Source organism: Pavona decussata, unplaced genomic scaffold (assembly GCF_977016875.1).
Source record: "Pavona decussata unplaced genomic scaffold, jaPavDecu1.1 SCAFFOLD_51, whole genome shotgun sequence".
NCBI classification, from domain to species: domain Eukaryota; kingdom Metazoa; phylum Cnidaria; class Anthozoa; order Scleractinia; family Agariciidae; genus Pavona; species Pavona decussata.
Genome location: NW_028145473.1, coordinates 4232957 through 4250277, shown reverse-complemented (window position 1 = coordinate 4250277; position 17321 = coordinate 4232957). Strand labels below are relative to the sequence as shown.

General features: G+C 37.6%; 2 protein-coding genes across 5 annotated transcripts in view; one reads left to right on the top strand and one right to left on the bottom strand.

The window, feature by feature from the left end:
* Positions 1-9: 9 nt before the first annotated feature.
* On the top strand, positions 10-9318 carry LOC146481162 (N-glycosylase/DNA lyase-like). Of its 4 annotated transcripts, none has more exons than XM_085108821.1 (5): positions 10-835; positions 3718-3894; positions 7070-7119; positions 7989-8055; positions 9084-9318. In XM_085108821.1, exons 1-5 carry the CDS (start codon positions 133-135, stop codon positions 9164-9166), a joined length of 1080 nt encoding a protein of 359 aa, XP_084964947.1. In that variant the 5' UTR covers positions 10-132; the 3' UTR covers positions 9167-9318. The 4 variants fall into 4 exon arrangements, with proteins under 4 accessions (XP_084964947.1, XP_084964950.1, XP_084964949.1 ...); XM_085108822.1 differs by having other exon boundaries at positions 13-835; positions 7989-8060; XM_085108824.1 differs by lacking the exon at positions 7070-7119 and having other exon boundaries at positions 11-835.
* Positions 9319-9711: 393 nt separating this feature from the next.
* LOC146481161 (tyrosine-protein phosphatase non-receptor type 21-like) overlaps positions 9712-17321 on the bottom strand; it is a 29391-nt gene continuing 21781 nt past the window's right edge. The window contains exons 15-21 of the mRNA XM_085108808.1: positions 16729-16803; positions 15412-15486; positions 15098-15169; positions 14234-14362; positions 11705-11936; positions 11228-11397; positions 9712-10745 (exon numbers count right to left, since the gene is read on the bottom strand). Of these exons, the coding sequence (XP_084964934.1) occupies positions 10617-10745; positions 11228-11397; positions 11705-11936; positions 14234-14362; positions 15098-15169; positions 15412-15486; positions 16729-16803 (882 nt within the window). The 3' untranslated portion in view covers positions 9712-10616. The remainder of the gene's footprint in view (positions 10746-11227; positions 11398-11704; positions 11937-14233; positions 14363-15097; positions 15170-15411; positions 15487-16728; positions 16804-17321) is intronic.

The window sequence follows — 17321 nt, the reverse complement described above, 5'->3', positions numbered from 1 at the left end:
TGCTCTGTACTCCATGTATTATAGGCATAGAGTGTCGTCTGTATCCTTTGTGCTAACTACTTTTGGACAACTTGGGGTAGTCTCCCGACTATCTCTTCTTGAATTGATTCACACTGAAGACAAATTTCACCGATGTGGAGAAAACTTCACATTGATAAACCGGGGATTCGTCTAGACCTTATTTTACAAAGTGGACAGTCCTTCCGATGGAGAGAGACTGCTTCCGGTGAATGGACTAATGTCTTGTCTGGCTTGGTTTGGACTCTGAAACAAATCCAAAATGATATCTTTTACCGTGTTTTTAAGTCAGAAAGTTCACAGCATCATGAAGGAAAAAGAATTTTAGAAGAAATAGAAATCTCCCCGAACAGTAAAACTGACGAGGGATCGACATTGTACGAGTCTATTTTGCGAGATTACTTTCAACTGGATGTGGATGTCGAGTCACTTTTTGAGCAGTGGAGAGACAGGGACCCGTACTTTGCTGAGGTTTCTGAAAAAATTCAAGGAGTTAGAGTTCTGAGACAAAACCCGGTGGAAACTTTGTTTTCTTTTATCTGTTCATCAAACAATAACATCCGAAGGATAAGTGGAATGGTTGAAAAGCTCTGTCAAACGTATGGAAAGAAGTTAGGAGAAATGAATGGGTTTACATACTACTCTTTTCCTGAAATAAAAGATTTGAGAGAATCCAAAGTTGAACAACATTTACGGAGCATTGGGTTTGGGTATCGAGCTAAGTATATTAGCCAAACTGCAAGCTACATTCTTCAACACCATGACAACAACTGGCTGGAAAACTTAAGAAATGTGTCATATGATGAGGCGCATACAGGTAAGCTCGAGATTTGTTGAACAAAGATTTCCGACACGTAAATAAAGGGTCTTAAGTGGGAAAATGTATACAATAATTATGCATGTGCTGTGCGGAAATCTCAACGATCTTATACAGTGCAGTCAGAATCTGCTAGGCTGATAATTCTACAGTGTAAGGGGCCCAGAGAGAGAGGGGGGAGGGGGGGGGGGTTACTTGACCCGCATTTGGGTATAGGGGTGCTTCTGGGGGGTTTGAAACCCTGACCCTGTTTAGGATGACAACAAACTTAAATACCTATCCTGTGGAGGACAACACCCTCTATTTTAAGTGTTTATTGGCAATAATAATTACATTTAAAGGTCCACTCTCACTTACCGGACATGATGTTCCACGCATTGAAACGCCATCACCTATCACAACAGATAAAATAATACATCACCTAGAAGTGGTGGCAGAAAATCCCAAATTTTCGCATTAACAGCAGTGGAAACTTAATTGACGCGAAGCATTGCTTATTAAAATAAATACAGACAAACATCTCTGATTTCAGGTTGCCAAATACTCAACAACAGTCTTCCAACCATACCCTGTCTAGGACGGGTCCAGGACAGACTCGCTTGAAATTATATACCCTGTTCAGGGCAGAGGGGCCAAAAACCCATACCCTATCCAGCGGCACGTCCCCATATAGCCCCACCCTCCCACCCCAGTGTAAGGAGGAAACTCAAGCATGTTAAGGCCTGGCTCATTCTTGACTTAAGACCCTCCACAATATTAAAACTACAATTCTTTGAAATCAATTTTTTTTTTAAATCCTCAGAGTCATGATAAATATTTATGATTGAAGTATTACAGCAGCCTTAAGTTCCTTAGAGCTCAAATGTAGTGGTTACTTGTTTTATCATGTCACAATTTGTGCTCAAAAGAAATTGTCAGATTGGTCAAGAATGGTTCATTGTAACTCGGAGCTCAGCATGTGTGTTTGTAACTTCTATCGTATAGTCATTAAATCTGTCCTGAATGGAATAGGTTTGCATTATATTAAAAAGTTATTAGAGAGTGTGGTAAGTCACATGACCTATTTTGTTAAATTATCTGTTAACTATATGTCAAAGTCAACCATTTAGGGCAGATTCATGTAAGGCATAAGCATACACAATGTAATTGGTATTTATCATATATAAACTTGGCAGCCCATTTTCAATTTTCTGTTTGGGTGAGGAAACTAAGACGTTTTTTAAAAAGACATACAAATTGAATTACAGATTAAAGCTATGCTTGTTAAGTTTGAGTTGCCTGCAAAATAGCTGTGAATGAAAGGAAAACAAAATGTGTTTTGCATGCCACACTCTTGTCAACTGCATTCAAATCTCACTGGAAGTAGCATTATTATATAAGAATTTAATGCTGGTGGTGATCACTTTGAAATGTTATGATGTAAAATATAATAAAGTGAAGTGAGTAGTGTAAAATGAGTCATCTTTAGTAGCTTCCACAGTTCCATGATCTACAGTTCTACGGATTAGTCTGACTTATAATAATAATAATGGTTTATTGGTTTATTAATGAAAAATACCATTGCACTAAAAAAAGGAATTGCAGTATATTTACAAAATGATGTCCAAAAGTACATATCTAATAATTAGATAATGTACTTTTGAACATAATTTTTGTAACCCAGGCTCTAATTATTAGAGACTGGGTTACAATAGTGTGTTTACAACTTGGCATAAAACTCTAAAATTAATATCAAATCTAGTGGTTGTAATCTCTAAATGAGGCTGATAAGAAACTGTTCTTAAAACTATTAGTTCTACATTTTGGCAATGTGAGCATGTTTATTGCAATGCATAGTTTCATCCCCTCTACTAGCAGGGTGGTGATGTTGTAAAGGCATTGATGACTGGCAGATCTTTCCGAAAGTCGTCTCACTTAGATTTTCTTGTCTGGAGTAGAAACAAGGGCAGTAAGCAATATTGAGAGAGCATCGGCAAATGACTGTTCTGGAAATACGTGGTAGACGCATCGCGTGACATTGAATGCTTGCAAGGAGATATTGAGGGAGTGCTGAATACCATATGGGGAACAGTATTCAAGTACGAGGGAATTTCAGATTTTCTTAGGACTCGTAGAAGGTATAGGCGATTGGGCCTTTAGTCTCACAATGGGATACACATGGACAGGTCATTTAGACAGTTACTAGTAATGGTTGTTCTGAGTATCTTGAAAGTTTCAACTTGGCAGTTGATGGTAATGGGAGGCAGTCATGGTCTATCCTTTAAGAAGCAGATGTCAATTATTAATTATTAAGATGTTAATTATTAATATGTTTGTAAATAGTTGATGGTGCTGCATTTTTAAATATTCTTAATATTTATGTAAATAATTATACAATTCAGCCTTTTGGCTGCCATATTTATTCATAATAAACTATCTATCTATCTTTCATTACCATGCATTTCTTAGTGTTTAACTTCAAATTGTTTTTCTCTGTCCATGCAGAAATGTAGTTTACTGTCAGATTGCTGTAGGTTAGATGGCTGGTCACACTCTGCTGTCTCTAACCTCTTATTAGGCCATTGTAAAGAGATTTGAGAGCTGACATTTCGAGTTTTAACCCTTTGTCAGTCGATGTCAGCGTGAATCCAATTCAATCAAATAGGATTTGCTCTGATGAGAAAGAAACAATTATTTTCATTGGTTGATGTCTGGGACTAATGCTCGAAATGTCAGCTCTTGAATGTCTTTAAACAGTGGCCAAATTTCACGTACTTACAATGACTGGAATGCTAAAAAAGGTGAAAATAAATTTCTAAAAAGTTAAGTGTGATAGAAGATTGCTACAAATATGTGCCTTGTACACAACATTTTGCAGCAGGTTTGATTTGTCTTTTCTTCAGCTCTTTGTCAGCTGCCAGGTGTTGGAGCCAAAGTAGCTGACTGTGTTTGCCTAATGTCACTTGACAAACATGAAGCTGTTCCAGTGGACACACATGTCTGGCAGATAACTACGAAGCACTACATGCCACACATGCTCAAAACCAAGTCACTTACGGCAAAGGTGTACAAAGAAATAGGTAAGCCCTTGAAAATTACCTATCTTTTGTTAACTACCTTGTAGGTTGTGAAATGCACAGGGGCACCCAACAACAGGTTTCTCTCAAATCCTTTAAAACGCAATTTTAGGCCTTCTGGAGTGCCTCTAAAGCATTGTGTTAATTTCAGGCCGCGCTATAATATTTTTATCTGTTCAGTCATTCTAAGGGGAACTTGAGTCTTTTCGAAATTACTAGGGCATTTTTGTCCATTTCTCGAAAACCTTAGGTCTTATTTCCTTTCTGAAAATCTTAGCTGACCTTTCTTCAGTACCTGAAACCAAACTTTTATAAATCCGAAAACACTAGGCCTTACAGAGGGGGGTGAATAGGGGTATGTAAATCCGCCGATCCGCTAAAATTAGTGGCTGAATCCGTCGATCCGCTCAAAAAATCAACCAAATCCGTATCAGCAAATTGTGTGCCGCGTTGATAATACGCGAGATATAAAGCGACTTCAGTTGTTGGAGTTGCCTCGCGTGATATTGTGTTTTAGCGTTGAGAATGACTATCAACGAAATATTTATGTAACCAACGTCAGCATCGAAACAAAATCTTGCAGATACGAGAAAAAAGAGCAAACTTGAACTTCCTAACAACCATAATCCAAAATCCGGGCCCCAAAACTGGATAAAACCGCGATCCGCGTTGATCATAGGATCCGCAGATTCGTTAAAATTTAGCTCTGAATCCAGAATCGGGGCTAAAATATTAACCAAATCCGCCGATCCGTAGACCTATTCACCCCCTCCCTTACATTTCCCATATCATGAAAGCACGAGGTGAAAATTCCCTTTAGAAAATTGTAGGGGATTAAGGGCCTTCCGAACAGATAATATACCTAAACGATCCTTTGGGTGCCCCTGAATGCAGCAGTAGATCAAAGATAGGATTAGAGAACACTGGCTGATAGGAGAAAGTATTTGTGTTTTAAGTATATGGATGAAATGAAGCAAAGTGGTCACCCCCTGGTCCACTTACTACCGAAAACCGTTGTTAATAGCTGCCATTATGATTTAAGGAATTTAAGGACAACCCTGCAGCAATTTTACTTGTTCAAAAACTTAATTAATTGTAGAACCAGGAGAGCGGAGGAATTTTTTACATTTAAATATTTCAATTAGTTAGTTGTTAGTATTATTAGATTAGTTTATTTATTTCATTATCTCTTTTAAATTTAGCTCGTTAATTCAGTTCTTTTCAACTGCCAGAGAGAGTTTTAAAAAACTTGAACTTGAAGAAACACGTTCAAGTTTCCCAGCACAATGCCTGTTTGGTTCTCACACTAGCACATTAATTTTGTCCCCACTGTGAATAAATTGCTCAAGCCAAAGATGACAGAAGATGTACCAGCTAGGCTCTCCCAAAAAGATCAAGAACAGGCAGTGATAATTGGAACTCTCCTCTAAGAAAGGAAAAAACTGTAAGCCCAAGGATAACTCTAGTAATTTAAGTGCATGGAGGACCATCACAGTAACATATGCAACTTGAGCACTTGCAAAAAGAAAGCCTCAAAAAATTCAGGTAAACGTTTTACAAGGTATTTCTTCCACTACTGCTCAATTTGTAACTACATAACTACAGCAATGGTCTGTGAGGACTGATAATGGAAGGATTTTCAGGAGAAATGAAAGAGTCATCGAAAAAACCTAAGCAGTAGTTCACTTGTATCTAACGTGGACGTGAACAAAGAACTCATATCCCCGGCTAAAAACAGTAAAGGCCACTGGCGCTGATGAAATTCCCGCCAAAGCCGTGAGGCTTGCTGCTGGTCAAATAGCCCCAAGTACAGTCCAAGTATTGCATATCTGTTTAACGAATCATGAAATACAGGCATCTTCCCCTCGGACTGGAAGATTACCCGAGTATCACCCCTCCTTAAAGGGGAATGACACGTCAGCCTGCGACAACTATCGACCTATCTCCATTCTGCCCTCAGCCCTGTCTATCAAAGTTCTATGAAAGCTTTACCAATGTGCAACTGCAGGAATTAGCTACTGATAATAACTTAATTGATCAATTCTTTTCATGCAATGGCACGTTAATATTATCGGTCGATGAGTAGAAGAGAGCAATTTGACTCTGCAGTGTATGTTCAAGAGCATTAGCCTTTTTAAGGAAATGGGAAACCACACTAGTCACATGTAGTCAAGGAAAAAAGTTTTTGACCTCAGCAAGAATCGAACCTACAACCTCCGGATTTGATCACTGACTGAACTACGAGCCCAGAAGGGAGCAAGTCATGGGAGATAAGGTGAAACTCACAGCAGTGTGAATATGAAGGGCACACACATGATAATCAGAGAATTAACTCTTTACAGTATATTGCAGGGCTAACGTGAACCCATGCATTTGCAACTGAGCGTTAGCACTACATGTAGTAAGGAAATTGAAGAGCAGACAAGGCAAGGAAATATCTTCGACCTCGGCGGAAATTGCTTTACCGACTGAGCTACGAGGCCTGCGGACAGGAGCAAGTCAACTCACGAATGGACTTAAGTGATGGATCAGACACAATATACAATAACTTTAGTAACAAGTCTTGTTAGGTTATTTCATCCTTAATTTCTATTATTTCAAAAAGAAATCACAAACTTTGTAATAGCTAACGTATTCATAAACACGTTTCTGACGAATCTAATTAATTAATCCTACAATGTAAAACGTTCACTTTTAGCTAATCGTTTAAAATTCCTTTGTTGTCTTAAAACTTTTTGTTTCGTTACTTAAGCCATTATATGACCTTGTAGCGTGTAAAAAAAACCCTAAGATCTTTGACCTATAGAGGTATGGAAAAGAGGGAGTTTTCAATTCTTACATTGTCTTGTTCTATAACTATGGACCAGTCGGATCCCAAAGTCAATTTTTCCGTCAGGGACCTGGCACCAAGCTATGCAAACATTTGTGAGTCATCACAAAATCTCTCAGTAGCCCAACCAAGCTCTTTTGACACTAGGCTGATGTGATCAAACTCCCTTGGAACCGGGCATGACTCAGCCTTGCCTGGCTCCTCCTCTTTCCTCTGCACTTTCACTTGGTGTTACGTTATGATTGAAAGAGGCGTAAATTAGATCCTGGCAATTTGTTGAAAAGTAGTTGATTGCTTTTTCTTGGACAGTTGCCAATCAAATGAAGTATGCTTTGTCCTTTTCACCAGGTGATCATTACCGCTCTCTGTTTGGAAAGTATGCAGGATGGGCACAATCGGTAATTGTTTGGCTTTTTTTTTTTTACATTATTATCTATGAACATGAATATATGAAACATATATTTGGACTGCAGGTGACAGATCAAATAGAAGAAAGACTCTCTCAGTTATTTACGCAACTTAAGCTTAAACTTTCTTCTACTTAATCTTTCACCTGCAGTTCAAATGTATTTTTCATATATTCATGTTCATTTATTCATCCTCCACGGGTATATTACGAACTCACAATATGACCAGTTCCCACTTGACTTGATAATTCAGTTGGTAGAGCACAGCTTCGGCATCATAGAGGTCATGGGTTCCAGCTTGATTTTTTTTTTCTTTTTTTTTTTTTTTAGGCTTAAGTTGCATAAATAACTGCGAGGGTCTTTCTTCTATTTAAGAGGTTCTTTCTTCTATTTAATTATCTATACCATACACAACCAATGGCGCTGCAGCAACAAAATCACCTTCTTAGCTCATTGATTTCACATGTTCCAAAAATGGACTGCTCATTCCCGCTACAAATAAGAAGTGATTATTCTTCAAACATTGTAAAGGTGAAGCTCAGGAAAGTTTTGGGATGTAGCGGGTGGTTTATAGTAGTTTTGTGTTTTTGAAAAAAAAAACACGCTGTGTTTTCTCTAAGCTGTTGGAAAAGTAATGTTCAAACTTCAGCTAGATGGACAATGTTCTTTCAGTAAAACTCTTTGGAGTGTTATTTCATTCTTAAAATAAGTTAACAACACGTGCTTGGTTAGTGGTTTTCAACCTTGCCAAAAGGGTGCATAGCAAATGCAGGACCTTACTAGATGAATAAATATTATTTGTTTAAACTTAATTAAACTGACCCTTTGCGTTTTTCAGAGATATGTTTTGTGATTTGCAGGTTCTTTTTACTGCGGATATAATGAAAGTTCAAAGTGAAAATCAAACAAAATCAAAACCAGCATCGGGTAAGGTATGTACCTGTAAAAAATATTCAAAGATTTTGTATTTTTTGTATGAGAAATTGTTGTGTTGTAGGAATGAGTTAAAAACAAAATCACAACTATTTTTAAATTGCTTTTATTTTAAGTTTCTGATAATTATTTTGAGTTTCTTTTCTATCTCGTTAAGTTGTTCAATCCTTTGAAGTCATAAACAAAATGTGGAGTTGCACCAGAGTAACGTGATATAACGGAGCGATTATTCTCTGAACATTGCCGTCAGTAATTATCCGTGAAATTTATCATCTTGTGGCAACGTCAACTGAAAGTTTGTATAAACTGGCATTTGATTGAGGAGACGAATTCCTATGAAGAAGTTCACAAGCGTGTGTGATGTCTACTTTTCGCAGTTTTTCCACTAGCTTTTACCGGAACGTACCTACAACACCGAAATCTACACGACAACAGCAGTCTGCACGGTGAATATCGTAGGAATGGAATGAGATTTAGATAACAAAGCTAGCTTTATAATCAGAATGTACGCAATCCTCGGTGACAAACAGGACATAGGTAATGTTTGAAAAAATATGTCCAGTACCATTCAGAAGACTGTCTTTGCCAGAAACGGCAAAGACTCAAAGAAACCATAAAGTTGTAGTTTTGAACAACTTGTATTTGTATAACAAAATTAGCCAAAATTTTCGCTGCGCTATTAACATTGACCAGCAGCTTGGAACTTATAAGTTACAAAAATAGGCTGTCCGTGCATGATGGTCGGAAAACAGCATGTCAGCGGTCTCTCGGAGCTGGGATTTTTTTTTTGGTTCAATGCCTACGCTTTAACGCTTCTACATGACAACCTTTTTCTATTTCAACAGTTCTTAGTGGAATAAATCAGACTCATGAACTGTGGTTTAAATATTTCAAGAGAAAGAGATCTTTGCAGTTAAGCGACAACTTTTAAAAGTTGTTGCAAGTTAGCTATTAGATTAACGGGTATTAAAATACCCGTGGTGTGCCAAATACTTATAATTGTATGTTGTTTTATTGTATAGAGACGTGTGGAGACAGAGTCCCAGTCATCAGCGGCAAAGAAGAAAAAAAAGAAACGTTAGTTGTTTCTTACAAGGAACTGTGAATCGGTGTGGTGCTCAATGCACTCTGTATATTTGTATAAATATCACGCAATGATTAAATTGTAGTGAGAACAAAAGATTAAGTAATACATCATGATCCTCACAAATTTGAAACTAACTGCATTAAATTTCCCTATAAAATGTCAAGGTTCAACTTTCGTCATTCTTGGCGCCCATCTTTTCCCTATCGGTCACTCACTACAAACTAGCTTAAACGAAGGCGCGTATGAAGCAGCCGCTAAATCGTGACTCGGATGAGTGCTTCGTTTGCCGCGCCCTGCAGGCAAGTGCTGTGTGCACTATGGAATTTTATCCACCCATAGCCGCTCGTCGGTACTGGCTTTTCTTATTTTCAGGTAAAGATAAGAGGTGCGTTATTCAGTGCTTTCTATTAAGAAATCTCTTTTGGGAAGTGATGTCGGAAACTTGGGCTTCGTGCTTCATCAGGGGTTCAAACACCTCGAAACAAAACTAGCACTTGGCTGCAGTGTCTCGGTGTTTAAAACTCCTGACATACTGTAACTCAGACATATCAACACACAGCGAAAAGCTTTCATATGTTTTAATAGAAATACTTCTATAAAGTTACACTCCAATGACTCCATTTTAAAACAGTTAATAATACCAATCTGTTTGCACGCTTTTTATAACAGTATGCAAGTTTTATACTTTCAAAACAGGGTTTACACGGAACTTGGGGGAGACAGTCTTATCCGTTCATCTCATGTCCTTTCTTTTCTCTTTTTCTTTTTCTTTTTTTTTTTTTTTTTTTACATTCAAAGCATGTTGAGCGCCAAGTAATCTCTTACGCAGACAAAATAAACAACAACAGGCAACAGGCTCTGGTTAGTTGAAAGCTATTTTCCATAACTCTGTAGAAACATACAAATATATTTTGAGCTGCTCTTTCATAAAGATGTGTCTATAAGTGATAGTTACCCTACTGAAAGTTTACTTAAGCTCCAAGGTGGGCACTGCACAGTCCCCCCTCCCATTCCCCAGTTTCTAGCGTTTAATTTGCGCGCGCGCTTTTAAGCGTTTCCGCGTACACTTCTATAATTCTCGTGAACTCGCAATCGTGTTACCATAACAGCATGGAAACACGGAGGCCGTTTTCATTTCTTAATTATTCCATGATTTATTCACATTAGAAAAAGTATATAAAATATTTTTCTCGTAATAAAATTTGCAATGAAACTATAGTACAAATAAAAATCATCACTTTTTATGTTAAAGTTTTATGGTTGGGTAAATAAGAGAATTTGCGATTAAAATAGAACTTTTGAAATACATCGAGCAAGAATATAACAGGATGTCCCTTTATACAGTTTTAAAATATGCCTGAGTAAATAATGGATTCTTTTAGTATAGGAGACAGCTCTCATGAAGAGGCCATATGTAGCGAGTACAGTGATGATGCCATGAGCTCCTGGTGGCCCAGCTTGACTGGCATTATATGAGTCTGCTGTTTTTAATGAAGTGGATAAGTGTGGTGTACACGAAGCGATACTGTCCAAAGTTTGCCACTAACAACATCCTCTGGCACCGGAGATGAATCAAGGACTTCAGGATGTTTATTCGCTGGATTAAAAAAAGAGAAAGAGATTAATGTAAAGTTTGTATTAAGCTGCCGTCATGCAGTAGCGTTTTTTTTTTCCTTTTAAAAGCTAAGCACTGTGAAAGCTACATACAGCGACAAAATAGATTAAAATAATTTTAAAATTAAGGTGAATTCAACGGCCATGCAAAGACCCAAGAGGGTTTTCACACTGCGAATTTTCGGGTAAAAGTGAAAATCGCTCGTAATTCGGCGACTTTTGGGGATACCATTGGATTTATTTCGGTAATCCTCAGGAAATTTGGGCGAAGTCGAAAGCGGGTAGTTGCCCGCTTTAGCCGAATGCATGGGAAGATCGACGACGGTGCGAACTTTATTCCTACATTAATGGCTGTATTTCTGAAGTGTTACTGAGCTTAGGCTACCACAGATCAGACACTAACATTCCGATGAAAAAAGAAAAAGTATCAACTTGTTAGTGTTATGGTATGGTGTTCATCCTAACCTCGTTGCTTAGTAAACATGCGATCATAAGGTCAGTGAGTATGACCACCCCAGTCCTCCCCACACCGGCCGTACAATGCACCACCACTGGACCCAGCTGCACTTCATGCGCCGCCTGACTCTGGTTCATGTTCACATTTTGTCTTGCAGATTCTAATTCTTCCAGGAATTCTGTCAGTGAATAAAGTTACCAGTTATGGCATCTCAAGATTAACACCTCAATCATTTAGATTTTAGATAACAAGTTACAGTACTCAATCTAATGAGCAACGTAAATAAACAACAACAGGCTCTGGTTAGTTGAAAGCTATTTTCCATAACTCTGTAGAAACATACAAATATATTTTGAGCTGCTCTTTCATAAAGATGTGTCTATAAGTGATAGTTACTCTACTGAAAGTTTACTTAAGCTCCTAAGTGTGCACTGCACAGTCCCCCCTCCCATTCCCCAGTTTCTACTTACCGAGTTAATACTTACCGAGGAAGTTCTTGGGATCTTGCGGCACTCCATGATCTGGCCAATCAGTGAAGTGTAAATGACAAATGATTCTCCTGTGCTGGGAAGACGTTTCAAGTAGGGACAGCGTTCGCACCTTATATGATGATGTATCCCGGATGGACAATGTTTCCACTTCAAATGCGCCAAAACCTTTTTTACAGCCGATTGAGTCATCTGGCCAGTAAGGATAACAGGCGCTTTTGCTGTTAATCTAGGTTTAGAAACATCCAAAACCTTTTGAGCTTCATTAAAACTAGGTACCATTCCAACAACTGAAATACCACACAGACCCTGCATGATTTTGAAGAAATATATCGCTGAACAAATGGAAGGGCTTCATCAGAGAAACCGAGAAACGCCTAGAGACCTGTTACACTCTAGGACGAGTACGCGTCTTTCCAATAGAGAAAGAGTGCATGCGCGTGTCATTCTGGCGGGAAAACGAGATAGCCATCGTCATTTTACTACGAGTTTCTAAGAGAACGGCGTAGTGGCGAAAACAAGTTCTCGAAACCTAGGTGAAGCTAGGTGGTCTCCTCTTTCTGGAATCACAAAAGGTCTTAGCTATCATTATTCAAAACAACTGCGTCAAGTTCGTCGCTCACAAAGAGTAAAATGAAGCTTTCTGGGATATATCTGTTCTTAATACTTCCCTAAAAACTTCAAGTCCAATCTCGTATTTGTAGTCGTACTCGTACTAGAATCTAAAGGTCTCTACTAATGAAAGCAAGAGGCCGCAGGCCGAGAGCTTTTATTGTGCAAGGTGTTTGGAACCACTCATGAAACACGAAGAGAGAGTTGCTGAAATGACTTCTCTCGCGCGCGCAAAATAATATAGTACAGTGTATTGTACTGTCTATTGTATTTTATAAAATAGCCAGGGTCAAGCAAGCACTGTGATTGGTCAAACTGAGTTCTGTATAACTCCACAATGCACGAAGCATACGTATGGTGCGTGCATTATAATTGTACATATGCACGGAGCACACGTCAGATTTTTTGCCTGTGAAAAATATGAGAAATTCAGAGACAGAATGCGCTGTCACTCCAGCGATTCGCAAAGAACAGTCTCTTGTACTGATGTTTCCAGACTTTTAATTAACTTGAACTTGTCTCTCAACACCTTAAAACTTAAACTTGACTTGTAGTTAACTTCTTGAACTTGCTTACGACGAGACGAAAAACTAAAACAGTTTGACTTTTCACTTGATTGCGCGCGCTGTCGCGTGCCCTGTCGTGATCGTGTCGTGATCGGCAAGAGCGCACGCTATTAAATTACGCGTTATCTCGCGTAAGGAGAAACTTGATTTTGATTCATTACAATTCGCACTTGTCTGAGGAGTTGCGATTGTTTATATTTTATAAAAGAAATAAAAAACTTGTTCCTCGTGCATTGTTGAGTTATATAAGCACTTGGGAATTTTTAAGAACACTCGAGAAGTGCAGAGAGGCATTCGCCTACGGCTCGTGCCTCTCTGCACTTCTCTCGTGTTCTTAAAAATTCCCGCGTGCTTATATAACTCAGCAATGCACTCGTCGCGTTTTTTATTTCTTTAGTATTGTGTATTGTCTAATAAGCGCCATTTGTCTTCGGAAAAGGTGGATAAATTTTACAAGCTGTTTTTCACTTTCACTTTTTTTTCAACTCAGCTTTTATTGACAAACGCGGCGGTTGCTTACATGTGGACACTCGCTCACTCACTCAGACGACATAGTGGACTACCCACAAAAAGTGATTTGAAACTACTGGCATGGATCAACGAGGAAAAGCGAACAAGTGCCGGTCGAGAATGTTGATTTTTAAATAGAGTTCCGGATGATTAAAGACAACAGGACAACAGGTAAAACTTGCAGTTACAGCTACTGCGGACAAAAACTTGAAATGTCTGTTATTCATTTTACTTTTCAAGTCAACAGTCCGCATTCTTTAAAACTCTCACAGATGCTAGAAGTCAGGATAACATAGAAACTTAAGTTAGGTTTCCCGCTTCTTTGTTAAAAAGTGTTTCTTTGAACGTAACTGTACATGTTTGTCAAGAATGATACTAATTGAATGGAAATTTGCACTGGCAAGTGATAACATCTGTGCATAGTTAAGTGGTATATACCACTGAGGGTGGTACACCGTGTTTTATTGAGTATCGAAAAGTATGCATGTGATATGGTATACATCCGGGAATAGGCCATTTTCATGATGGCGTCATTTGACTACAACTAACAGAATTCATTTCGTTTTCCTTTTCAAATTCAAATTTTCGAATCCCAATGGGGAGCAAAGTACAATAGCTCTTATTAGCTTGAGGAAACAAAAAACTGAACGATTCTTGTAGTTACAGTCAAATGAAGCCATAGTGAAAGTGTCCTATTGGGGGCTGAAGATATGAATTATTAACGAGTTTGAGAAAGTTTTCCAAACTCTGGCTGTTGACTGCAAAATGTAAGACATCGTGCTTTCGGGTGCTTTGTTATGGCACGTCTGCCCGCTCATCTCACGGTAGGCTTAAATACCTTGTCGTCAGTTGCAGCGACTATGATTTGAACATTCTGTTCCCAGGCCATCTGCCAGAAATCAGCCGCTGTGTTCTCCATGGGACCCTGGGCCGCAATGTAACGGTATGTTCGCGCACCCACGTCCAGCTGCAACACATCAATAAAGATCTTTTGTAACAGATATCGTTATCCGGATAAAATATTATAATGATTCCAAACTTTATTTTTCTGTAATAATTATAATTATAATAAGAACCTTCACAGAATCCTCTGCACCTGAAAAATCGCAAATGCCATATAACTTCAGTTTCAAGCTAACGATGATGCCACACCACACGGAAATAACACTTGCCATCAAATATCAGGCCATCCACGTTCCTGTCACTGAATAATACCTGAATACCTGAATACCGAGTGAAAATGGAACAATATTCCAGAACGTCGACAAGTACCTGCTTGGTGTGCAACGTGATGGCGAAGTTATCGGACATTTAATGAAAGGCAAATCAGCCCGTTTTGCAAAAAAAAATTCACTTGTAATATTAATAATAATAATAATAATAATAATAATAATAATAATAATAATAATAATAATAATAATAATAATAATAATAATTTTAGATGCTCAATATTCTTTTTTTATTCCTTGCTACGTGAAAGCGCCCTACGATTTTTTTTAAAAATAGCATACAGAAGTACAATACTGCGATAATAATAATAATAATAATAATAATAATAATAATAATAATAATAATAATAATAATAATAATAATAACAACAACAACAACAACAACAATAACAAAAATAATACTAAATAATTACAGAGAGTAGGGGCACCACAACAGCATATCCAGCTAGTAGTTTGTTGATTATTGACTTTACCTTGACAAAGTCTGCATTAATGTAGTCACTGCCACCTGGGTTGTTCCGTGGGTTTAAACGCACTCGAGTCTCCTGTAAAATCACAAAAACAAACATCAAACTAAACGAGTGAAGCCAGTGCTTCAGTGCTTCATTAATGGCTGACAAACTTCACATGTAAAGAAGAGAATAACGCAAAGTCCACAGGTTATAGAACTAAGAGGAATTTTTTGGTAGATGGGCAACCACGCCACAAGCTTTCCTCACTCGAATGTAAAATCATTTTCTGATTTCTCTCAATAAACGCAGTCCGGAGAACACACAGCAAACTTCACCTCATAGGGAACGACGTCTTTGTATCGGTTTTTCTCAAGATTTCCTCCACATTGAGCACTGGCAGTCGTCAGCCTCTGCAAAAAAACACGTTGAGGTTCTTGGCTTCAATATTCACAGTGCATCAATTTTTGTCAACCTTATTCTAATAGACAGTAAATGCAGAACTCGTGCGCATTTACTGCATGCAAATAATCATAGAGATGATGATGATGATAATGATAGGGTTTTTTGCAAAGATATCTTTAATTATTAACTGTCACATACCGATACAAAATTCAGTCACGCTACTTTACAATACTACATACATATTACAATGATGTTATACAATTCACATACAGTTATTACAATAATATAATATTATATATTATATAGTTATTACAATTTATGGCCTCACATTATATTATGTTATCCTTATATAATTTGGGAGGAGTACTTTCTTGTATTTCTAGTTTTTTAAGTTTTCTACTTTGTACTTGAATGAAAGTTTGTTAATAAAAACCGAAAGGAGGAAGGCTTCGTTGTTCATCCTGTAAGCAAATGATATGATGACGATTTAATAGTAATAATAATAATAATAACAATAATATTAATAATAATAATAATAATAATAATAATAATAATAATTATAATAATAATAATAATAATAATAATAATAATACTTTATTCAAATCCATAATATATTTGAAAACGAAGACCTTGAAGTTAGCCCTAAGAAACGTCCCCTAATTAAAAAAATGTATAATATAGATACAAAAATGACAATAATATTTATATAAAATGTAGAGAGTAGTTTGAGAATAGGAAAAAAAATCAATGAACGTTCATCCACTTTTTTAAGTTTTGTTTAAATCTATTGATGTTGAATGATGTCATGTCACAATAGGTGGCCTGGTAGATTGTTTCAATTTTTGATGTAGTCACTGAAGTCCAGTCCATTTAGTCCAAACACTGTCTTGTAACATTCCACTTCGTTGTACTTTTTCGATACCTAATTTATCGTTCACTTTGTTTGCTTTGTTGCTGTTACATTCACGTGATTCGACCTGGATAAGTTTCTCGACACGTTAACGCCTATGTCTTTATATGAGTTGACAGATTTTAATTCTGTATTTGACAGGTAGGAAGGACTTCTGTCCTCAGTGCTTGTGTGGTAAAGTCTATTTCAATAGAGTAACACTTGCAAATGCCCAAATCGCGCAAACAAGTGCAAGACTTCAATTAAAAAAAATTCTCAGTATTGGAAACCAAGCCTACAAACGGGATTTCTGTTGGCCCACAAAGCAGCATTTCTATTTGTTTGCGTATCACACACTCACCTCGCTCCGCCGCTCCACCTTTTGAAACTCTGTAAACACTTGACCTTCAGCTAAGATTTTTTCCAGTTCCTCGAGCTAATACAAAAAAATCATCTGGTGGGTTATCATAATACAATTTCCCATTACAAAGTACTGTCCTTGAACACCCTTATCTACCAAAAACAAGACAAACTGGTGACCATATGACCATGTAAAAGTCTTGATGTAGCTTAGTAGTCCCACCAATTTCACTCAGCAGCTCTTAATTTAGTGCAAGCTATGTCATCAACACCAATGTTACAGTATTGTCTCTCTAAGCCACACAAGTGTTTGTTACGGGAACCACTGATCACAACCAAGTAAGGCAGCCAAAGTTAAGTTTGTGGATGTCAACAAAAAAAGCTGTTGATGTTATTTTAACTTCCGTTGAGATTCCAAGGCAGTTGAGCCAAAAACGATAATGAACCCAGAGGTCAAATGGATTCATGATAAACGGGTCACGTGTAGTACAATAATAGTGCGGGCTACTTTGCTAGTTTAGACTGGACATTTTTGAAGGAGACTTATTGTCTGATTTCCATCCCTAAAACTCGATTTTCAGATTTTGAATGAAA

Excerpts from the sequence above, each read along its gene's own strand:
- LOC146481162 (XM_085108821.1), top strand. The coding sequence starts at position 133 with ATGTGGAGAAAACTTCACATTGATAAACCGGGGATTCGTCTAGACCTT. Across the intron at positions 3,895-7,069 it reads AAAGGTGTACAAAGAAATAG|GTGATCATTACCGCTCTCTG; the intron begins GTAAGCCCTTGA and ends CCTTTTCACCAG. Across the intron at positions 8,056-9,083 it reads AAAATCAAAACCAGCATCGG|AGACGTGTGGAGACAGAGTC; the intron begins GTAAGGTATGTA and ends TTTATTGTATAG.